Source organism: Muntiacus reevesi, chromosome 2 (genome assembly GCF_963930625.1).
Source record: "Muntiacus reevesi chromosome 2, mMunRee1.1, whole genome shotgun sequence".
NCBI lineage: Eukaryota > Metazoa > Chordata > Mammalia > Artiodactyla > Cervidae > Muntiacus > Muntiacus reevesi.
Genome location: NC_089250.1, coordinates 84,922,580 through 84,946,726, shown reverse-complemented (window position 1 = coordinate 84,946,726; position 24,147 = coordinate 84,922,580). Strand labels below are relative to the sequence as shown.

The following is a 24,147-nucleotide window of genomic DNA, read 5'->3' as shown; positions in this document are numbered from 1 at the left end:
CCCCAGGCTGTGCAGGAGGTTCAGCCCGGTGGCCGGCAGCAAAGCGCTGTGCCCTCAGCTCAGCGGAGCCGCGAGCGCGACCCGGACACAGACGCAAGGCAGACGGCGACGCCCGGGGCGCGCGCACCGGGAAATGGCGGCGGACTGACTTCTCTCGCTTCCGGTCGCCGCCCGCGCGCGCCCGACTGGGAACGCGGACGACGTGCCGCGGCGGAGCGACAACTGCCAACGCTCAGCGCCTGCGACGCCAGTCCCGGGGTGAGTCGTGGGGGGCTCTCGCTGTGGGGGGGTGCGCCGGCCGAGAAGGGGCCGGGCGTTTCTGGCCCCGCGTCAGAGTCAGACGGTGGGACTTGCTCCCGTCTCCCCGTCTCCCCGTCTCGCGTGTCGTCACCGCGGAGAATCCGGCTGGGCGGCGGGAAGTGTGGGATGAGTCGTGGTCCCGGGTCGCGGCCCCCGGGCCCCCGGCACTGGCCCCGCTGCTGACCACTCCGTCCGTCGGGGCTGCCTTCGCATCAGCGACCTCCCCGCCTGGGGCCGAGCGCCGCCTTCACTCGGTGGGATCGGGGTCGTTTCCTTCCCAGTGTTTTAAATGACGGGCTCTTCTAGTTGAATGACAGACCTCCGTGGTCCTCCCGGACTCTGAAGATGCTTTTTGTGAGATGCAGAGTCACTGACTGCAGGATTAAACGTTAGGGAACGCAAGTCCTTTAACTGCTTCAGCATCATGATGGCTTCTTGGGATGCGAACCAAGTGTTAATTAATTACAGCAGGACTCGTGCCTGTGGATGTTTCCGGGAACGATTGGTTTCACACGGGCCTATGGCTTAAATTGGATCACTCTCTGGTCACAAGTAAATTCTGAATGTGGCCGTGGAATCTCTGTATCCTTTCTTTTTTGGTCTTGTTGATACTTCCCGAGTTTGATGGAGCAAAACAAAAAGTTTTGAGATTTTTGACTAACGTAGTAAGTTAATGGATTGCGGTCACATAAACCAGGAGGGATACAGTTTTTTTTTTTGTTTTGTTTTGTTTTAATTTCTGGGGAATTGGGGTATATGTGACAAATAGAAATTGTATATATTTAGGGCATAAAACTTGGTGTTTTGATTACACCCACTTATTTCTTACAGATCTTTGATCAGAACTTAGGGCGACCAGGATGAGTGTTACTAGCTAAGTTAGGTGATGAGGATGTCACAAGCTAAGTGCAGGTGTTTTGCAGTTTGGGCTCTAATTCTCTTGGGAAGAGCCCACTTCCAGGATACTTGAGTTTGTTTTCCGGGTTTCTTTCTTACAGTTTCCTTGCGTGCCCACCTACACTCCCTCTCAAATGCCAGCAGTCATGTGTTGAATTCTCATGCTTCACATCTCTTATTTCTTCTTCTACCACATCTCTCTGGCTTCCTTCTTTATTAAGGGCTCATGCAATTGCATGGGGCCCACTAGATAATCAAGGACAATCTCCCTGTCTTGACATCAGCTGATTTGTAACTTAATTTCACCTGCAAAGTCTCTCTTGATGTAATTTAACATAACTACTCAGTTTGTTACATCCAGCGTTGAAAGTGCATTTTTTTTTTTTTTCTTAATAGATTCAAAGTGATAGATGTGATCAGTGTGTATTGCCCTTTGGTATAATGATAGAATTAGTGGAAGTAAAATGTCGGAAGCTTTAGTTTTGTTTCTCTTTTAGTTCTCTTTCATCTTCAGATCTTCCCTGATGGGCCCGTTTATCTTGAAAACTGTGGCTTATGCTCCACACCCCACTTTTTTTCTGAGCCACAGGGAAGTTAATATTTGAGGCATTGGATTTTTGTTTTTCTTTCAACTTGTTTAATTTGGAGGAGGAAGAGCATTCCCTTCTACTGATAACAATATGTAAAACTTCTAAAGCGTGTGCTGTTCCATTGTTTTATTTATTCATTTAATCCGTAGAACAAACCTATGAGGTGAATACTGTTATATTCTCATTGTACAGGGGAGAAAATTTAAGTGAACGTCTCTGATGATTGTATAGGCATATTTCCTGCTATTTGGTTCAGTATTTTAATAGTAAGTTTTTGGTTTTTTTGGCTGTGCTGCACAGCTTGTGGGATCCCGGTTCCTTAAGCAGGGACTGAACCTGGGCCACAGCAGTGAAAGCCACTAGGCCACTGGGAACTCCCAGTAATAAGTATTTTTAATAACGTTTCCAAGTTAAAAATGTTCTACAGATGTATCTTTTAAATTAATATGTCCTGTCCTCATAATACAAAATTATTTAGTAGAGTACATTTGATAAGAGTTGGAGTCAGATCTTTGATTGTAATAGCATCCTGTTATTTGATAAATATCAGTAAAATAATTTATATATTTAAAAATAGTTATAATATGAAGAAAAATGGTGTATGCTTATTTTTCTTTCCCTTTTGATTTTACATAGGGCACGTGCCTCGACTTCAATCTGGGAATTCTTTAAGTGAAACGTATTTAAAATCTTAGACCATACCCGGAAGAGAGCCCAGTCAACAATAAGGTGGAAGAGAATGATGTTGTCCTTAAACAATCTACAGAATGTCATCTATAACCCGGTAACTGATCTCCACAATCACTTTTTGCCTGTGGCAGTGTTGAGAGAAAGTCCAAAGAGTAATATCGGATTGGCTGGAAAGTTAGTTCAGGTTTTTCAGTAACATCTTACGGGAAAACTCAAATGAAGTTTTTGGCCAACCTAGTAATTATCTGGGAGATAGTGGAGGACAGAGGAGCCTGGCATGCTGCAGTGTAAAGAATCGGGACAGGACTTAGCGACTGAACGACAACAAGTAATTCTTCATTGCAGGTGGTGGGTGGGAGAAAAAGTTCAGTAAACATAAATAGAACACCTGCTATGTGATGGAACTGCAGTGGGTGTTGACTAAAAAGCATTTCCCACCTTTGCAGCCCCACAGATGCTTAAATTCAATATTCAGCTCTCCTCTCAGTACCCACAATTCGGCATCTGGGAATTCAGCCAACCGCCAATTAGATAGCACGTACTTGCTGAAAAAAAAAAAAAAATCCAAGTGTAAGTGGATTCAGACCTGCACAGTTCAAACCTGTGTTGTTCAAAGGTCGGCTGTCCAAGGTGATGAGACGTGCTATGATTAAAGAATACAGAGGGAGAGTGATGGGGAAGCCACTCTGATCATGGTGGGAAGAAGGCTCAGACCATCATAAGACGTAATTTTCAGAGGGAATGGATTTCTTTCTGTACACGTTTTCATTTTCTTTTTTCACTAGACCTGTTCGTGAGAAGTTCATTTCTCAGCTTTCCCTCTGCCTTTCAAATCCTGCTTGTTACTTGAGCAGGGGAATGTTCAAAGCCAGTGGTGAGATGGAGAAGGAGAAAAACTAATAGTCTTGTGTGAGCCTCAGGCCAGTCCAGGAAGTCCTGAATGTAATTGCTAGAAATTTCAGTGATGAACTGGTTTCAGTTCATATGGTGTGAGAATCTTTAGAAATGTCTAGTTTCCATTTGTCCGAAGCTGAATCTTGAATTTAGGTCTAAGACAGAGTTGCTGCTTTTTGATTTTTTTGTGTGTGTGTGTGGTAAACCCTCTGTAGGAGACTCTAGGTAAGAGTCCTTCAAATAAGGCCTTCAGCCAGTCTTATTAGTGTAAGTGAGTTCAGTTTTTTCTTTACTTTGTAGCTCTAGCTCTTTATTCCCCCCTAAGGTTTACTCTCATTGTGTAAGAATGAGGTACAACCACCATATAAAGCAAAGTCAGTTTTGGAAGAAATAGCCTTCACTTCTAGTAGGTTTCAAAAGGAACACTTGCTGAACTTGAAGTCAGCTAGACATTTTAAAAGATTTTGTGCATCTCAAGAATTAAAAACATCTCAAAGTTGTAGATTTGACTTTCTGCAAAGATTGAAAGAAAAAAGAACTATTCTCCCTGCTAAGGGGAACTGAAGTGTAACCCTTGCTCAAGCTAGGAGGGATGGATGGTCGGGTTAATGTTCAACTCTGCCCTGCATCATCACAAAGACACCTTATTTGAGTGTTATTTAGAAAACAAAATTTTATAACCTGAGATCCTCACCTGTCTTGATACTAGCGCACTGATGTTTGCTGTGGTTTCTGGGATTAGCACCCTCAACTAAAGAGCTGAAACAAAAATCAGCTGACGTTTCATTTCCTGAGGACAGGGCACTTGGAACAGATGCTGCATTCAGGACTCCTGGTGCTGTTCTGAGAATGGTTCATGACAGCGTGTTTCCAGAGTAGATGTCTTCTGCATTCTGGGTATTTCCTTAGTGATCAGTTCACTCAACTGGAAAGTGTTTATGGAGTTTCTACTATACTCTTCATTAAGCCTTGTGAAGACACAGAACTGCCATCTTTCTGTTTTTATCTCTTGACGTTTCTAACGTTTTGGTCCACGTGTGTTGTCTCTTATATGTTAAATTTCAGTTCCTGCTGATGTGAATTCTGTTCATTCATATCAGCAAAGAAACATAGAGTTAGTTTTAGGGCATTTCTTACTTTGAGAGCGTGAAGTACAGAATGTGTCAATAATAGAGCTGAAGCTTCTTTCAAAATTATTTTTTAACGAAATGCATGTCTTTTTGAATAATATATTGGTTTGATGCAAAAGTTCATTCAGGTTTTTCCATCATGTTATGGAGAAACCAAATGAACATTTTGGCCACCACACTTGTCTGCATTGTTTGCTTGATTATATAATTTCAAAAGTATAACTATTTTAACAATATATTCCAAATACAAAAACAAACTGGATTACTTTGAGGATGTTGAATAGCCTTCACAAGGGCTTCGTCTTGGTTTGGGGCAGCTGCCACCTTTAGCTAAAACAGTGTAATTAAAATCAGTTCAATAAAAATGACTTAAAATATATTTAAAAATTGTGGTAGACAAATTCTGTTCATATTCACTCTTGGAAAAGATTAAGTCAGTTGTATAACTGGCGTGTATAAATTTTTTCCTATTTAGTATATTTCATTGACAAGTTCAGTTGCTAGAATTCCAAGATTTAAGAAAGTCCGGCTCACTTTTCTTTCCACTCAAATTGAGTAATTTGGACAACAGTATCTTCATACCAGAAGTTCCTTCAGTGAAATCTGTTTGGCAGCTCAATAATCTACTTAAATATTTTATTATTGTTGTTTATAGAGGTTTTAGGATGTGATCAGGTGTGAGCTGAGAAGTTATTCAGAAATTAATCCAGTTGGTTCTCGCTTTTAGTTAACAAGTCATTTGCTCATATTAATCCACCCCTGAAAAGCTCATGATTCCAATTTCCTTAGGAACCTTACTTCTACATTGATTCTTTTTTCCTTAGTATTCTAAGGACCTCCCTTTCTACCTTGCAGTTTAACCTTAAAACACAAAACGGGTGGGAGGGGGGTTCGGGATGGGGAATACATGTAAATCCACGGCTGATTCATGTCAATGTATGGCAAAAAAACCTACAATATTGTAAAGTAATTAGCCTCCAATTAATAAAAATAAATGAAAAACAAAAAAACCCATAAAACGATAAAATTTTCTTTTTACTCTCTGAAGATCATTCCTGTGTTTGTTCCCTTGTTCTTTTGCTAACTTCCTTCCTGAGGCAATCAATTTCTGCTGTCTTGATTTCTGCACCATGTCTCTGCATTTTGATTTTTTTTTCTGAATCCTAATTTTTTTTAAATTCCAAGTTTATATTGGCATATTGGTGATTTACAGGGTTGTGTTAATTTTAGGTGTATAGCACAGTGATTCAGTTGTAAGTGTACACATATCCATTCTTTTTCAGATTCTTTTCCCATGTAGCTAATCACAGAGTACTGAGTGGAGTTCCCTGTGCTATATAGTAGGTCCTTATTGATTATCTGTTTTGTAAATAGTAGTGTGTATATGTTAATCCCAAGCTCCTAATGTATTCCTCCCTGCCCTCTTGAGTTTTTAACTCTTAAGTTTCATTTCTTTCTTGTCTTTTTACCACTCTTGTCTTCAGTGTCTCTCTTTATTTCTTTGCTGTCTTTTCATTTCACTCAGTCGTGTCCAGCTCTTTGTGACCCCATGGACTGCGTGGGGCCAGGCTTCCCTGTCTGTCACCAACTCCCTAAGCTTGCTCAAACTCATGTCCATCAAGTCGGTGATGCCATCCAACCATCTCCTCCTCTATCGTCCCCTTCTCCTGCCTTCAGTCTTTCCCAGCATCAGGGTCTTTTCCAATGAGTCAGTTGTTTGTGTCAGGTGGCCAAAGTATTGGAGTTTCAGCTTCAGCATCAGTCCTTCCAATGAATACTCAGCACTGATTTCCTTTAGGATGGACTGGTTTGATCTCAGGGACTTTTTTATAGCTCAGATGGTAAAGAATCTGCTTGCAATACAGGAGACCTGGGTCCGATCCCTGGGTCAGGAAGATCCCCTGGAGAAGGAAATGGCAACCCAATCCAGTATTCTTGCCTAGAGAATTCCATGGACAGGAGAGCCTGGCGGGCTACTGTCCATGGGGTCACAAAGAATCAGACATGACTAAGCAACTGACACATGGTTTGATCTCCTTGCAGTCCTAGGGACTCTCAAGAGTCTTCTCCAACACCACAGTTCAAGAGCATCAATTCTTTGGCGCTCAGCTTTCCTTATGGTCCAACTCTCACATCCATACATGACCACTGGAAAAACCACAGCCTTGACTAGACAGACCTTTGTTGGTAAAGTAATGTCTCTGCTTTTTAATATGCTGTCTCAGTTTGTCATAGCCTTTCTTCCAAGGAGCAAGCAGCTTTTAATTTCATGGTTGCACTCACCATCTGCAGTGATTTTCAGCCCGAGAAAAGAAAGTCTGTCACTGTTTCTGTTTCCCCATCTGTTTGCTATAAAGTGATGGAACCGGATGCCATGATCTTTGTTTTTTGAATGTTGAGTTTTTCACTCTGCTCTTTCACTTTCATCAAGAGGCTCTTTAGTTCCTCTTTGCTTTCTGCCATAAGGGTGGTGTCATCTGCATATCTGAGGTTATTGATATTTCTCCCTGAAATCTTGATTCCAGCCTGTGCTTCATCTATTTCTGTGTTGACTGATCACCTTTTGAATATGTGTACAGTTTGTATATAGTTCTGTGACTTCCAGCTCACTTAGATGCCCTGCCAGCCCTTCAGGACTGTGAGTTCAAAACAAAACTCTCATCTTCCTTTCCAAACCAGCTTCCCTTTTGTGGATGTCCATTTCTTTCAGTGTCCTTCCATTCTGCCAAGCCCCCAACAGTTTAAAGTTAATCTGTCTTCAAAATTTTAAATTCGTTTATCTCAAATCAAATGACTTTTCCTTATTATTATGTTAAAAATACAAAGAAAAGATATGTACAATGTTTTTAAAATTCAAGCAGTATTTAAGGATTTCATTAAAACATAAATTTTCCTTCTACCTTGGTGCTTATTTACCCTCCCTAAAGGTAATTGTTTTCTACCAGGTTTTTGTATATCCTTCCTGAGACTATATGTGGATATCCAGGAGTGAACATAGGTTGTGCATACCACCTTTTGTATATTCTGTTTCTTTACATGCATGTATCATATTGGATAAACTGTGCTATCCCGTGCTTTTTCCCATTTAACACATTTTGGAGGCATCAGCGTAGAGTTTACTCACTTATTTTAGTGGCTACATGATTTGCCCACTGTGTGGATGTGCTGTGACTTATTTAACCAGCCCCCTGTTAAAGGGTTAGATCTATTTATGACTCTTCAGGGCTGTAGTGTACATCCTTAGAGGTGCATCTTTGTGCACATGTGCTAGTATTTTACAAGAGAAGCCTATAAAAGCAGAATCACTATGTCAGAGAGTATGATATCCATTTCATTATCTTTTGGTGGAGGCAGGGGTGAGGTCTTCCTTATTTTTCCATGTTAGAGACATTCCCTTTTTGAAATTGACTTCTTTGACATGACTGCCCTGCTCTGTCAGATCCTTCTTTCTTCTTTCTCTTCTCACTCCCTGCATCGAAGTCTCCCACACACCCTCAGTCGTAATGATTCACCAGCTCAGTCATACCCGTGGCTGTGATGTGTCCCAGTGAAAGGATGTAGAGCAAAAACCACAAAGGGGAAAGGCACATGGAGCGAAGTCCAGGGGAAATCGGTACAGGATTTCAAGGGTACCCTGCCAGTGGTGTCACACAGGATGGACTTAAATCTCCCAGCAGCTAGCTATGACATGTGTGAAATTTTCTCCTCCAGGGAAGCTCATTAGAAACTCACCACCCAGGGTCTTTATTGAGAGATGTTGTGTAGATAGCATCTGCCTAGCAGCTACCAGAACTCCAGACTCCCAGCAGGAAAGCAGGTGTTGAGCATAAATCATGTTCGCACAAATAACTGAGGTGGGTAACCCACCCTTCTCAGTTAGGGTGGTGGGTGCTCTCTCCAGATCCAAGTTCCTTGGAAGGAGGCCTTTCAAAGCCAGCAGCCAGGTCTGCTGTGTTGATGCCACACACCCCGTAACTGACCACCACTGAGACCCTGCTCCTGACTTCCTCTCTCAGCTTGTCTAGTACCTCTCATTTTATTAAGTCATCATCTCTTCTCTGACTTCTGAGTCTTGGCCACTCACTTCATGTTGGTCCTGAGTCTCCCACTCCTTTCAGTGTATTTCCCCTTAGATGTCTTGCCAACTTCTCACACTACGGGTGTTCACAACTTAAGTCATCATCCTCCTTCTGAAATCTGTTTCTTCCACAGTTTGACCATTTTAGGTGGTGGCCCCACATGGACAGTTTTCTTTGATATAACTCAAAGTGTTTATCTTCTCCTGCCCCCACCCCCTCAGCGTCTGCTGCCGTCAGTGAGGATCACGTTCTTATCTCTCTGTGCCGTCTTGCTTACTGCCAGGCAGCCTCCCAGATACTCCTCTGCCCGACAGTTTATTTTACTCCCACTGGATTGTTGTTCCCAACCCCCACTTTTGTCTTGTTATTCTAAAGTCTGACTCTAACTCTTGTCTTTAACTGCTCCATTACTGTTTACTGTCTCCCAGATAAGTTTTGTCTTTCCCTGCCTCTCTGCCTTTGTAACTGGACATTTCTACCTGAACTGGCTTCCTTCTCCTTTCTGCCTAACCATACTTGTTCCCCAGGTCACATCATACCGCATTCATCAGCTGTGGCCACCTCAGTTACAGCTCTTTATACATTTTTCTGAAGCATTTATTCAACACTTCCTTCCTGCCCCATTTTTTAAGATGTTGACTTGGCCAGGGCTGGTAGTTGCAAAAACAGAAACCAGCCGCTAATTTGAGCAGAAAAGGAATTAAGTGATGTCAGCAGGCTGGACCAAAGGACCAGGCTTGTCAACGATGTCATCAGAGGCAGCAGCCCACGCCGGGCTCAGGGCTGTTCTCCGCAGTGGACCAACACGGTCCTCTGTGCCCTGGCAGCGCCGCCGCGCCACTGCTGCCTCTGACCCTGGTGGAGCTGCTGCCCGCCTCGGCCGGAGCGAGCACTGCAGGATCCTGGCTGCTGCTTGTCATGGCTTCTAGCTTAGAGTCTGAACTGGGGGTGCTGACGGACAGGTCTGCATCATATGCCTTCGTTACAGTTTGGATGAGGGCTCGTGTTCATAAGATAGAGGGTTTCCCAGCTGGAAGGAGGTTCCGATTTGAACAGCTGGACAGTGTCACGTTTCCACTAATCATCTTTCCGAGGGTATCTGACTTCTTCCCAACTGTATCTTCAGCTCCTCCTGGATAGACGGAACTCATACTTCTTTCCAGCTGCAGGCTGCCTGACCCAACCCTGGTGTAGAGCAGACATCTGATAAATGACATAAAAAAGGCAAAGCATATGAATCAGCTGGGATGTTCAGGCAGGTTAATGCCAAACCTGAGTGAGGCTTAAGTTTATGATACTGTCTCCAGTGTGTTCAGATCTACATTGTACTGTTTTATGTAAATTATTTGTGAAACATCAAAGCCTCAAAGCTTGGAGTTGCCTTGAAAACAGCACCCTTCTCCCTTTCCACAGGAGCCTGTTTGTGAGGGAGTATGGGCTGAGGGGCTTTTGTTTCCTTCACATGGTCCAAAAAAGTTGAGTATTGCCGATGGCTAAGCAGGTAAAGAATCTGCCTGCAATGCAGGAGACCCCGGTTCATTTCCTGGGTTGGGAGTATCCCCTGGAGGAGGAAATGGCAACTCACTCCACTATTCTTACCTGGAAAATCCCATGGACAGTGGAGCCTGGCAGGCTACAGTCCATGGGGCAGAAAGAGTCAGACACGACTGAGCAGCAGCAGCAGTGATATTAATATAAATCAGGGTACATTCCTAAATAGAAAGCATTAATATGGAAAACAGCAAATTGCCCAAATTTGCAGCACAGTTGTTTCTCAGACTGATATAATAAAAAATCTGTGGTAATACACATTATACATGCTTATTATATAAATCTGGAAAGTATACAAATATATAAAGAAGAAAATTAAAATCTCATTCCTCAAGAAAAGTGTTGTAACATTTTTGGCTTATTTCTTTAGTGTTTTCTTTTTCCTTTTGGTTAAGACCACACTGTATGGAGTTTTGTAGGCTACTTTCTCACTGGTAATTATTTTACTAACAGTTCTGTGTTATTAAATATTCTGCATAAATATAAGTTGTGCTCAGTTGCTAGTCATGTCCGACTTTTTGGACTGGAGCCTGCCAGGCTCCTCTGTTCATGGGATTCTCCAGGCAGGAATACTAGAGTGGGTTGCCATTTCCTCCTCCACAGAATCTTCTGGACCCAGGGATCATACCTGCATCTCTTGTGTCTCCTGCGTTGGCAGGTGGGTTCTTTACCACTGAGCCACCTTGGGAAGCCCAAATATAAGTTGAACATATGAAAAAAAATTGAAGTTACAAAAACGGTTCTCATTTTTTTAAGAGAGATAGATCATGAAAGATGCTGCTGTTTATTCTTGGCTGTGGCTGAGAGGAGTGATGACTTCCACATTCTCTATACACAGAAACCATCCAGTCTGATGTGTGGCTGTGGCCATGCTCTACACATCTGTTACATTTTTCCTTTTCTGGTTTGTTGCCCTGTTCATCTCCCCCACGCTGCCCCCAGCAATGGCTGTGACACCAGATGGTCACTGGCTTTGGTGATAATCTTGTCTTACTGCTTAAGGCGGCAACACTCTGTTCACCAGCTGTTTAGTTGCCACGCCTCTGCGTATGTGAGGCCTGTCAGAACCCTGTTTCCAGAATGGTTAGAGCTCATTCATTCACCAAGTGATTGTGGATCATTGCCTGACCTCTGTCCTGGGGGTGTAAAGATGATGGCTGGGTCCTGCTCCATGCAGCTCAAAATCTAGGCATGTGTTTGCACAGGAACAGAGTAACAAGTACCATGATGACCCTCACAGAGGGCTGATTCAGTTGGCCCAGAGAGTCCGAAAAAGGCTTCACACCCGAGATTGTGTCTGAGGTGGCATTATATGGCCTCTTTTATTTCTTACTTCTTGACAATCAGAACACCCTTGATCAATTTTAGCATAGATGTCATAACCCAGGTGAGCTCGGTATAAGGCATGGTGGCGTCTGGCCTGCTTGTCAAGGTCGGTCAGAGGCTCCAGGTGGAAGTGGGATGTGGTTGGGGTGCAGGAGGCGCAGCCACATAACCAGTGGTCAGGGAGGATGGTAGAGCCACCCAGGGGAGGGGAGTGAGAAGATCTGATCCTGTGTCAGGCCCCAGACAAAAATGCTGTGTTCCAGGTGAGGAAGGGGCAGGTGGGAGACCCGAATCCTGTGTGGGACCTCCTGTCAGGGCCCAGGCCTGCGCCCTGGACCAGGCGAGGTGTGTAGATGCTGTGTCTTGAGAGACCCACAGGCACCCTGAGTGCGTCCTTCAGACCGTGAAGGTCTCTGGTTCCCACGTGGGGCGCAGTGTGGGAAGGTAAGGCACCTGGTCGCAGGTAAGGTGGAGCGGCTCAGTTTGGAGTGCCCTCTGTAGGCAGTGAGTGCTTGTCATTGTCTTCTTCAGCGCTAGGGTAGGGCCTGGCCCGGCCTCCATCGTGTTGGGATCATCCATGGAACCTTAGGAAAAACAGGGGCAAGGCGTGGCATTTCATACAACCCTCTGCCAGATATTCCCAGGTGGCTCAGGTGGTAAAGAATCCGCCTGCCAAGGCAGAGACGCAAGAGACGCGGGTTCAGTCCCTGGGCTGGGAAGACCCCCTGGAGGAGGAAATGGCAACCCACTCCAGTATTCTTGTCTGGAGAATTCCATGGGCAGAAAGCCTGGTGGGCTACAGTCCACGGGGCCACAAAGAGCTGGACACAAGTGAGCATGCGCACACACTGCAGCCAGATAAAAAGTACTGCAAGTAGCAGGTCTGTTTCTAAAGAACCCGGAGTGGTTTGCAGGTGTTGTGTCTCCAGGCTGTGTTATTCCCACACAGCTGTGTGAATAGTGAGGACTTGGGAAAATGCTAGGGTCTGAGCAAACTCATGTGCAGCCTTTAAGAGTGTAGTCCTGTGATTTCGTAAATGAACATTTGTTAAAATTATTTTTCCTAGGTAATCCCCTATGTTGGGACCATTTCTGAGCAGTTGGAGCCGGGAACTTTGATTGTACTACGTGGGCATGTTCCTAGTGACTCGGACAGGTAAAGTCATGGTGTTAGATGAGGACACAAGTGAAGTGCATCTTTGTGATTTCGGGACAACAAAAAATAACGCAGGAGAGACCACGGGGGGACTTGAGGCTGATTTTGCTTTTACCACAGCCTTGGCCAAGGTGCTGAGGAATCTGGAGTGAAAAACTGAAATACCGGTGATTTGGATTTTTTATTGCCGTGAGTCTGACTCTACTGTAAAGAATTAGAAGCATAGCTAGTGGAGGGAATGGTGGTCAGATGACAAGGATGTGGCCTAGTTACAGTGTAACTTTCCCACAGCATCTCTTCAGGCCTGTCCCAGGCGGTTTGATGTAATGCTTGCCTTGGGCACAGAGTCTGGATGAGGCTGTATCAGCTGGAGTTGGACTTGGCTCTGTATGACTGACGCCCGAGTAACAGTGGTTTAAGTAAGAGGCGAATGCGACCTTTAAAGGGGACAGTCCAGACAGCTGAAGGGCGGGCCATGGAGCTGTCAGGCGGGAGCCCCTTCCTGCCCGCACCCGCGGTCCCAGGGTGATGTCTTCTTTCTCACGGTTCCTGGAAGCTGGGACTCTGGTCCTCACGTTGTTTGTGTAGCTGCCTGGGTCCATATGTGGTTTTTGGGGGGAAGGGGTGGGGTGGACAGAAGACAGATGTCAACTATTGAGGCCGTTACCTGTAGTTTTCTGTGAATACTTCCCTTCCACCCTGTTGGCAGAGCTTGAGACCCCTGGGCCAGCAGTCAGGTGTCAGCAGGCCTGGGTTTCCACGCGGCCGCCTTCCTGAGTCCCCACGTGGCCCGTCTCTTCCCTCCACAGGTTCCAGGTGGACCTGCAGTGTGGCAGCAGCGTGAAACCCCGAGCGGATGTGGCCTTCCATTTCAATCCACGCTTCAAAAGGGCCAACTGCATTGTCTGCAACACTCTGAGAAATGAGAAGTGGGGCTGGGAGGAGATCACCTACGACATGCCTTTCAAGAAAGAGAAGTCGTTCGAGATTGTGATCATGGTGCTGAAAGAGAAGTTCCAGGCAGGTTTTGGAGGGTGGAGGTTGACTCCTCACTCGTGACAATGAGCATGAGGGAAGCCCTCTGCACGCGTGAACTCGCCCTTATGTCTCCTAGATCCAGAGGAGGGGTTTGGCTTTATAACTCTTCTCAGAAGGCAGGCACGGCGGGTACCTTCCTGTGAGGCGGGCACAGCCTGGCTCCTGTGTCCCTGCTGATGTCGCCATGCAGGTCCAGTGTGACTGGATCTTTGCTGGACTGTGTCTCCTTGCAGGACTGAGTTCGTTCTGAACTGGCTCAGGCTTACGCTGATGATGGAAAGTTAACTGCAGGCACTAGAACCCTGTGTGGGGGAGTCTTAACTGACGGACGGGATCCTGGCGTTGGAGTCGGGGCCAGGGGGGTGGTCAGTTCTGTCCTGCACTGCCTCGTCCCATAGGATCCAGCGATCCTCTAACCAGAGGAGCTTAGAAAGCCCACGCGTCATCAGGACTGCCGAGCACTTTATCCCTAGTGTGCGCAGAGGTGGAGTGTGGTCCCGAGGCTGCTCCAGCCTGTGCAGCCTCGCAGAGTAGAGACTCAACAGCACAGAGGGAAACGTCCCACCCGAGGTGCAGACTCCTCTGACCTTCAGAGCCTGCTCCCACCATCCCTCCTGCCCGGAACCTCCCCCTCCCACCACCCCTCCCTCTTCTCACTGTTGGAGTCCTTGCGTCTGTATCTTTTTTTTTTAAACGTCTGTCTGTACTGTTGTGCTTTGGGTTTTTTTCCTGCATTTCTCTTGCCTTCCAATGGGATTTTCAGCTCCTTGAGGTCAGAGACTGTATTGTGTTCTGCGTGTCTTCCCGACACTCCGTACATGTGTACTGGCATCTGGGAGGGAGGAAGCAGGAGCCCGGAGCACTGGTGCCCTCTTGGTCAGGCACTGGCTGGAGTCTCATGAGAGGGTCATCTCCTCCCAGCAGCGGCGTCTGGAGGGTGCGTGCTTCCTGCTCACAGATAGGAATTTCAGAGAACTTGAGTCATTTGCCCAGGTTCATTCATTCAGCAAAGTACCCAGATGTGTGTGGAGTACCGGCCTCGTGTGGGGTGGTCTCCAGAGTCTGGTCCTCAGGACAGCAGGGTGATGAGGTCGTGGGGCAGGTCTCTGCCAGGGCTCATGGGCAGCCAGGGTGTCTCATGTACAGCCTGCTACCGCGGGGATGTGGTCATGTGTTCACAGATGCGTGATCTGTCTGGAGAGAGTGTCCCTGGTGTTCAGTCAGATGAAGAACTCCAAGGAAGTTAAGAGTGCTGCCAGTTGTGGGTGCTTTCATCACAGTTTGGGCAGACGTGTCATGCGGAGACCTGTGGGGAAAAGTCTCAACCTAAATCTGAGTCAGCAGATTTAGACTTGGATAAATTAATAAAATTCATTTATTAACTGCTTTATTGGAGGTGGCTGCTGTTTTCCTTTTGTCCAGGTGGCTGTCAATGGAAAGCATACCCTGCTGTATGCCCACAGGATCAGCCCAGAGAGGATCGACACGCTGGGCATTTACGGCAAAGTCATCATTCACTCTGTGGGCTTCAGCTTCAGCTCGGTGAGGGCCCTCCCACAGGAGAGGGGGAGGGTGTCTGGGGGGTCTCCTTTGGTGGTGTCTTCTGATGAAATGGTAGGAAACATCTTTAACTAACATCATCTGTTGAGATGAAAACAGTGTAAATATATCCCTCACTAGTGTGTTAATTTCTTAGAAGTAAATATTCAGACTAGTAGGATGCTAATCATTGACTAGAGCTTATTGTCTGTAGATCTCAAATCTAGCATGGTTCTAACAAAAAACCTGAAGTGATAACCACAACCAGCCAACCAACCCTTTAAAGCTGGAGTGGGGGTATTTCCTTGACGTGGGAGTACAGTGGAGTAGTTCTCTCTAAAACTGTTTCCCAGCAGTGGGATGTCCAGTTGAAATTGCTAACCTGCCCTCCACAGACAGTAAAACAAATTAGTCTCAAGATCTGTATATGTTCGCTCAGTCTTCACACTTTTTCTTACCTCTAACTTTTGTCAGTTTGGTAGTAGTAGTAGAATGCCTGCATTTTTTGATATTTGCATATTTTCATGTTTAGTACCATTTATGATTTTTTTGATATGTCAAGAAGATTATATTTAGAATTCTGATGGATGTTAAACATTAATCTGAACTTTTTTTCAGGATTTAGGAAGTACCCAAGGAACTACTCTGGAACAGACAGGGATAAGTAAAGAAAATGTAATTATTAAATCTCTTAAAGTTTAAAAATGTCTAAAAATGTTAAAAAATGTCTTTTTAGTTGTCATGTAAATTAGGTGGCAGGCAGGCTGAGTTATTTTTAAGTTATGTTTTTAATATGAAAACATTTTTAATATGAACACTTACATTTTTAATATGAAACCATGTTTTTAATGTGAACACTTACATTTTTAATAATTAATATGCTGGAAGTTGAAAATTGAGGCATATACTCAGGGTGCCAGTTGCGTTAAGTCTTACTGTTTACTCAGTGATCTGACCACTCCCTACCCATCTTAATGTACAAAGAACTCTTAGCTGCTGAGGAGGGCTCGCAGGAGGTGTTTATACATAGTGAGCACAGCCAATGAATCAGTAAACAACTTCCACGTTTCCACTTGCTCCCCATGGAAACAAGTGCAGTTCAGACCTTTTAGCTGTTATCAGTGGAGAAAAGTGAGGTCTTAACTGATCTCGGCACGTTCACAAGTAGACACTAATCTCAGCATCTGGGGCGCACCCTGGAAAGAAGTAAACCATGTCTGATCCCACGTGTGGCCTCTGGAAGATGCCTAGTGCACGGAGGAGTTACAGAGCTGAGACGATGAGTAGGACAGGCGGGCTGCCCCCAGCCTGCGTGGCCCTGCAGCGCCCTGCCTGTCCCCCCGCCCAGGGCCGGCAGGCCCCGCTGTCCCAGTCGAAGCGCCAGGAAGATGATTGCTCATGTTACACTATTTCTTGCTTGTCTGTCACACACTCTTTTTGTCTTTCTTTTCCAATAGGTACAAAAGTCTGGCGGGTCACAGCTTGTAAGTATTTTTGCTATATAACATGTGGAACCTTTTTATGAGTGTCCAGGAAATGAAGTTTAAACCTTGGAAGACAGCTTCACTTATTCCATACCTTATTGCAGAACTGTTTCCCTACAGCCTAGTAATAGAGGAGACATTTCTAAAATCGTCCCCAGAACTGTCTACACCAACAGCAAAGGTTCGCCAGCCAATCACACTTTGACTTGCGCCAAAATACTACCTACCAACTGTTTGTCAAAGGTTTGAAGAGCCAAAATTTTCCTAATTCTGTGTAACGAGTTAAGTTTTAGTTAGCTAGTCGCATAACCTCCACCCTCAGTCCAAGCCCGAAGCAGCCACTTGGCGCTGGCATTGTGTGTCGTGGACGGAGAGCAGGCCCCTGAGCCCCAGGTGTGTTTCCGTAACTGCCCCCGCCTCGGCCGCCTCCCCTCCAGGCTGGGCACGGAGCACGCGTCAGACCCCAGCCGAGGTGTCTCAGCGGGAGTGTCACTCAGGGAGGCCCAGCTCCCCCCCCACACCCATTCACCTCATGGTCTGAAACAGCCTCACGGAGAGTCTGCTGGGAGCCGGCACAGTGCTAACGGCCGGGGACCCACCTGGGACCCAGGCAGACTCATCTGTCCCTTCGCGGGGGTCACAGGGTCACGGCCTTTAAACATGTCCCGGTGTCTCCAGCCAGTTCTCCCCCGAGATCTCTTTCTGAGGTCGCCTGGCACTGACTGGGGTTTCTTTGCAGACTCTGCCGTTCGTAGCAAGGTTGAACTCCTCCATGGGCCCTGGACGGACTGTCGTCATAAAAGGAGAAGTAAATACAAACGCCAAAGGGTCAGTATCATTAAGTGACCGTAGAAGTGCAGATGCTGCCGTGGGTGTCTCTTACGGCTGTAACCCTGTCACAGCAGTCTCATGAGGTGCAAGTCGGGCTAGCATCATAAGCTTCATTTGAAAAATAAGACAGTTAAAGCCAGAGGCAGTTAGACTGCTAAGGACAAGTTGGTGGCAGAGTCCTAGGCTTTTTGTGGCTACACAGGAGGGTGGCTTTTTGTCCATAAGGCACGCCCTTGCCTTGAACTGCAGGGCAGCGTATGAGAGCATATCAGTTTTGTCAGGACTTCTCTTGTCATGGGACTTACAAAATCCTGCTTTTATAATCTTTTCCAGAGATGTCCAGAGTTCTGAAAGTTTGAAGTGAGAGCTATTTTCCCAGGTGGCGCTAGTGGTAAAGAACCTGCCTGCCACTGTAGGCGACATGAGGCTCAGCTTCAGTCCCTGGGTTGGGAAGATCCCCTGGAAAAGGAAATGGCAGCTTGCTCCAGTGTTCTTGCCTAGAGAATCCTATGGACATAGGAGCCTGGCGGGCTACAGTCCAAGGGGTCGCAAAGAGACACGGCTGAGCACACACAGTACACTTTGAAGAACAGGATACTTGTAAATGTTTAGAGTGTTTCTACTTTGCAGGGACCCTATTCCCGTGATAGATGTGATCTTTTGGGTCACTTATTCTAACCCACTAATTTCTTCCCAATTGGATTTATAGTCTTAAACACGGATCTTTAAGCTTTCCATATTTTATTTTGCAAATAACATATTTATACCAATGGTATACTGATTCACAATTTTAAATATCACCTTCACTGGCATTCCTGGGTCCTGGAGTCTACATGTGCTGTGTCATCAGCTTAATTCTTATTGTTAAAACTGCACCCCTCTCTTCTCCTTGGTTAATTAGTTTTTTCTTTAATTCTCTCAAAAGCTTTACTGTTGATCTGCTATCAGGAAAATCCAAGGATATTGCTCTCCACTTGAACCCACGCCTGAATATGAAAGCATTTGTAAGAAATTCTTTTCTTCAGGAGGCCTGGGGAGAAGAAGAGAGAAATATTACCTGTTTCCCTTTTAGTCGTGGGATGTACTTTGAGGTGAGATGATTATCTTTTTTTAAAATGAGATAGGAAAAAGAATCCTGGGGGCAGGGATAGGATAAATTGTCCATCCTGGGCTTCCCTCATAGATCAGTTGGTAAGACTCCACCTGCAATGCAGGAGACCCTGGTTGATTCCTGGGTCGGGAAGATCTACTGGAGAAGGGATAGGCTACCCACTCTAGTCTTCTTGGGATTCCCTTGTGGCTCAGCTGGTGCAGAATCCGCCTGCAGTGTGGGAGACCTGGGTTCGATCCCTGGGTTGGAAAGATCCCCTGGAGAAGGGAAAGGCTACCGACTCCAGTATTCTGGCCTGGAAAATTCCATGGACTTTGTCCATGGGGCCGAAAAAAGTCAGACACAACTGAGCGACTTTCACTATTTAGATCAAGTACAGCTAAATATGTGGAGTTTGTGTGTGGTTTTGTTTAGCTGGAGACTTATTTTGAATGCCGTTTTATAATGTAGGTTAATCAGCATAAACCGCCAAGCCAGTCAAGTGCCACATTATTCACACTGGATTATCTGACATGTGTTTTCATGATGACAGTTTCTGTGTAGCCCCTATTAGTTAATAGGAATTTTAACAGGAACCTGGTCTCAGGGCTGAGTAACATGTTGAACCCTAAGTGACCACGAGGACATGGGAGCTGAGCCTCCTTGCCCTGTCGTCTTGTTGACATGCAGCTGAGGTGGCAGCACTTTCTTCCAAGCGATCCTGCTTGTGTATCTTCAGAGAAAGACACATTTAGACCGTCAGGACTTGGAGCCCCCAGAGGTGGAGTGTCACAACACAGCCTCTCCCCAGGTGTGCCTCTAGGTGTTGGGTGCCGCGTGGTCGGCCGGGCACCCTCCCTCACTCACGTGACTGACGCCTCATGTGGTCACTGAGGGTCACTGATTTCAGTCATGCCTCTGCATTTTAAACTGTCATGTGCTCTGGACAATTCAGGCTCGCCAGACTCCTCAAGAGTTGCTGAAAGCGTGAACATCAGGCTGAATATAAGGTGGCAATCTGACATTAGTTTTATTAATAAGTTCCAGTCTAAGGGATGCCCTGGCGTGTGTGAAGTAACAGAAGTAAGCCAAGCACAGGTTCCCTGGAAGTGATGGATACTGATTTGCAATTCAGAAGGATGTGGGTACACTGCGTTTTTCAGATGTTGCGGATGTATGGACAAGTCGCTGGGGTGGGAAGTGCGGCCCTGGGATTGCTGACTTGGCAGGTGTCAGGTTGTGTGGGTGATGTGGGTTCACTGAAGGAGCGGTGGATGCTCTGGAAGGTCGATCCTTGTGGTTGGTGACTGGGAACTAGTGTCTTCTTTTTTGACCAGTTTGAGCCCCAAGTTTGGGACTACTGCATTAATGTGAAAGAGGACAATAATAAATTCTTAAATAATCTTTTCCTGGTTTTCTACTTCAGTAAGGGAAATTGACCTCATGTTGGATCATTGTGGTTTTTCGTGGTGCTAATTTTTTCATTTAAAGAATGTCTTTCGGTTCTTTAACTTCATCTGTGAGCTCTTGTTTTTTTATAAATTCAGTTGGCACAGTAATGTGTCCAGCAGGCTGTGGGCCACTTATCTACCATTTGTAACATGCTGGCTCTTCACTTGCTCTGATGTCCCGTAGGAACCGTTTTCCCTTCTGAGCTTGTTGGGGTGGTGTGTCCTCTCTTCTGTGGAGACTGTTAAATGTCTGTCACCAGAGAAGTCTTTCTGCCTGGTTCAAACTGGGGTTTCCACCATTGTTGTGAAAACAGGACCCCCAGTCACGGAGAGCTCCCCCAGTTCTCTGCATCAGCCTTCTGCCTTCATCTGTGTCAGTTATTGCTATCATCCATGGAATTTCCCCCTTCCTAATCTCCCCTAGCAGTCATTTCTACTAGTCCTATCAAAAGAAAAGAGACACCCCGTTTGCTGCTTTGAGGATCCAGACTTTGCGCCTCTGTCTGCCTCTGGGGTGGGGGCAGAGAGCGAGGGGAGAACCGTGGACTCGCCCCACGGGGCTCTGCAGTGAGGGTGGAGACGGGGCGGAGGGGGTGGCCGGACTGGCGCAAGGAACACGGCAGCAGGGGAAAAGGTTGAGGTGTACGGGAGATTTAAAGGACAGCGGACTCTTCTGTTAGCGCTGACAGGCTGACACCAGTGATGACTCTGAACTGCCTCTCTGCCAGAATGCAGAGGCTCACATTCCGAGGAGCTTTGACCAGCGTTAGAGAAACAGTGTGCTGAGTGGGGTGGGGGTCCGAGTCACCAGGCAGCGGTGCAGTCCCTGCCAGGTGCCCTGACCTGGGGTCCATATTTTCTGAGCTGCCCCAAACCCAAGTTTGAGGCAGAGAGGTGAGGACCCAAGCCCCTGGGTTCCTGGCCTGTGGGCACGAAGCAGCTCCCTCTTCTCCTTCTATTGAGTTCCCACGTGTCTCGAGGAGGGCGACTTCCCATTTCCCTGAGAGCTGGGGCAGGAGCAGGGGACAGAGCGGCCAGTGGGCCTCAGGCCACAGTAAGGTTCCAGGTACGTGAGAGTCACTTCCCTGAGTGGGACAAGATAGAAAGTGCCACCACCAAATACACTTTCATCAGAGCTTAGAAACCATGGCAGGGTGTCAGCGCTGGCAGGCTGGGAGAAGAACTAAATGGTATATTTTTTAACATTCTGTGTGCAAGACAGAAAAACTTCTAAAGCCTGGGGAACCACTCATGTGTGCTTTCCTTCCAGATGATAATTTACTGTGACGTGAGAGAATTCAAAGTCGCGGTAAATGGTGTCCACAGCCTGGAGTACAAGCACAGATTTAAGGAGCTGAGTAAAATCGACACGCTGGAGATCGACGGTGACATCCACTTGCTGGAAGTGCGGAGCTGGTAGCTGACACAAGGGCTGCCAACGCTGAACTACAGCATGACCTCTGTAACACTGGCCTTGGTAAAACACATCTATCACGACATGCTTTATATACATTGTTAAGTCCTTACGTCCCGCTGGGTATCCTCAGTCCGCGCTGCGCGCCTTGCCGAGCCCAAAGTGAGAAGACTGATGCGACAGTGGTCACAGCCATTGCTGTAACAGGCTCTCCTGCTCTCTCCTCTGCACCTTGACTGCCTCTTTTAAACCTACTTTGCGCTCAGCAAGTGTTTAGGAAGTGCCCACGGTAACAGAGAAAGCCAGCCTGCACTGAGCACTTATCTCTTCATGTGTGGTGGGAGCCAGGGACACACAGTGGGGCGCATACATTCCCTGTTCTGCCAAGCTGTGGGCCACTGCTGCTCCCTCACACACCAGGGACTCAGAAGAATTACTCTATTAAATCACCTAAGGACACAAATTTATAGGTGACACTTCCTCCAGTGCTGGCTCAGGGTTTGATTGTATCCCATGATTGGGAGGACTGATGTTGATTTATGTCTGGAGATTTTCTTTAGCATGATAAATATCTAGCTCTGCTAGTTGTAAGCATTACCAAATGATTTAACACTATGAAATCTAAACATTGCACAAAGATAAAGGCAAAAAGCAAAGCAAAACTGAACCAAATGATGTTGAAATTAACTTGACGTCAGTCTCAAGGCCGCTGGTGTCTGTACCAGTAAATGCATATTTTAGAATATTGGAGTTTTGAGTGAGCCAGAGGTCTCCTGTGCACATACTCTACAAAGAGTGTAAGGTAGACAAGAGACGGTCTCAATTTGTAAAACGTCTGTGGGTAACAAAGCAGTGTCAAGATTAGATCTGATTACTATTTATAAAGCAGGCCCCCCCAGAGAAGTAAGACACAGCAGCCGAGACCCGTGAGGCGGACAGGCGTGCTTATGCAGTCCCTGGTCAGTGCACAGACCAGCACTGCCTCTGCCCGTCTGAAGACGGGTCCATCGTCATTAGTGACAGAGATCAAAACACTGTTCTGCTTCTAGTGATTAAAATCAAAACCTGTATCAGCAAGTTAAACTGTTGCATTTCTGTAATTTTTGTCTATTATTCTTTGAAGCAAGTTGGCAGAAGTTCTTTGTAGAATTCTTACAGGTCAGATCTTGTTACAGGGAATTTCAGAGGTTTGCGAGAGGGGAGAGAAAAAGCTAGATCAGTCGCATCATTTTATCATGTTAAATTGCTGGGCTGAATTCTGCCAGGATTTGGGGCTATTTTCATAACAGTTTGTGGTCAGGTGTTATTTGTATCCCTATATTGCAGAAAATACTATTACCAATCTTACTCCTAAAGGTACTCAGTGTGGAAACTTCTAGCACTTATTCTTTTCCATCTTTTCATGTTACTTTATTATGCTGAGTTTCACCAAACTAAAAAAAAAAAAAAAAGGAAATGGTGGAGGTGGGGAAATTGGGAAAGCTGTACAAGGCAAGAAAGGTCTAGAATCCCCAGGGTATTTTTTTCCTTCAGAAAAGAACATCAGAGAGCCTGGCAGAAACAGTGGCCCACTTAGGAAAAAAGAAAAGCCCACTTACCTTGTTTTAAGTCTTAAACCATAGTACATTTTCCTTTTATGTGGACAATAGTAAGTCAGTTCTTTGATAGAGTAAATATAAAATCTTAAGATTGTTTTTGGAAAATAAGCTGTTAGCATTTATTAATAAACCCTGTTGTGACATTTCTTAAAGAGAAACATGCACTCCTAGCAAGCTCTGTCTCCAGACGCAAACCAGCCTTCTGCTTGTCACAATTCCACACTAAATTTCTATATTAAATCAGATCAAGGGCTTTCAGACTTTTAACAGCTATGGAGCAGTTCTTAGATGCCTTAAATTTTTAAAAGGCATCAATTAATGTCTTAAACAAAATAAAGACAGATTTGTTTAATTCTGCTTGAGTGTTCACTTTCTAGCTTCACCATGACATGGTATAGAGATAAGAGAACTTTAAAGCCTTGAAAAAATTCTTTTATTTACTTTTTTCCTCTTGGTTAACTGCCAATGGAAATGTGAGCACCTCTAACTCTGGAAGGGCTCCTTTTGTTTCGAGGCCCTGGCTATTTGTAGGATCATTGGGTGTGGTGGTTCTATAAACAGTGTATTGCCTCCACCACCCCACCCTGCCCCCAAGAGGCTGAAGGATAAAGGAGAGATAGTCCAGAGTAGAAGATGCCTTCCAGAACGACCTGCTCTATGGGGCACGCACAAGACTGAAGTGTTATCCACCCAGAACGAAAAGTAAAAATCCACTGGCTTCAGGGCTGAAAGCATTCTTGTTGGGTCCTGAGTAACTCATTTTCTTGAAGTAAAGAGCTACTTTGAGTGAAATGCCTGACATGGACACCATGTACAAAAGCTTTCCTTTACCACAAACATTCAGGCTTTACAGTCCAAATGCAGGTTAGCTTTGAATGCTAACATTAGACATGTATGTAGTGACAGTAACATCAATCAGAAGAGACTGTAATCAGTGCTGGGGCTTCCCCAATGGTTTATCGGTAAAAGAATCCACCTGCGATGCAGGAGACCTGGGTTTGATCCCCAGGGTCGGGGAGATCCCTTGCAGGAGAAAACGGCAACCCACTCCAGTATTCTTGCCTGAAGAATCCCATGGAAAGAGCAGCC

The 24,147-nt window shown here is 45.8% G+C and overlaps 1 protein-coding gene across 5 annotated transcripts; it reads left to right on the top strand.

Moving 5' to 3' along the window:
• The first annotated feature begins 100 nt into the window (after positions 1-100).
• LGALS8 (galectin 8) lies at positions 101-23,410 on the top strand. 5 transcript variants are annotated; one of them, XM_065922252.1, is made up of 11 exons: positions 101-258; positions 2,424-2,571; positions 12,525-12,613; positions 13,423-13,633; positions 15,074-15,193; positions 15,809-15,865; positions 16,648-16,674; positions 16,795-16,917; positions 17,414-17,502; positions 18,431-18,596; positions 21,317-23,410. In XM_065922252.1, the coding sequence occupies exons 2-11, from the start codon at positions 2,527-2,529 to the stop codon at positions 21,464-21,466; spliced, it is 1,077 nt and encodes a 358-aa protein (XP_065778324.1). In that variant the 5' UTR covers positions 101-258; positions 2,424-2,526; the 3' UTR covers positions 21,467-23,410. The 5 variants fall into 5 exon arrangements, with proteins under 5 accessions (XP_065778324.1, XP_065778323.1, XP_065778320.1 ...); XM_065922248.1 differs by lacking the exon at positions 16,795-16,917 and having other exon boundaries at positions 104-258; XM_065922250.1 differs by lacking the exons at positions 101-258; positions 16,795-16,917 and adding an exon at positions 341-852.
• The last annotated feature ends 737 nt before the right edge of the window (positions 23,411-24,147 follow it).

What these genes read in the sequence shown, in the direction of transcription:
- LGALS8 (XM_065922252.1), top strand. Translation starts at nt 2,527, where the DNA reads ATGATGTTGTCCTTAAACAATCTACAGAATGTCATCTATAACCCG. An exon ending in CAGGGATAAGTAAAGAAAAT is followed by an intron (nt 15,866 to 16,647) that starts GTAATTATTAAA and finishes CTTTTCCAATAG; the next exon opens with GTACAAAAGTCTGGCGGGTC. An exon ending in CTACCAACTGTTTGTCAAAG is followed by an intron (nt 16,918 to 17,413) that starts GTTTGAAGAGCC and finishes GTTTCTTTGCAG; the next exon opens with ACTCTGCCGTTCGTAGCAAG.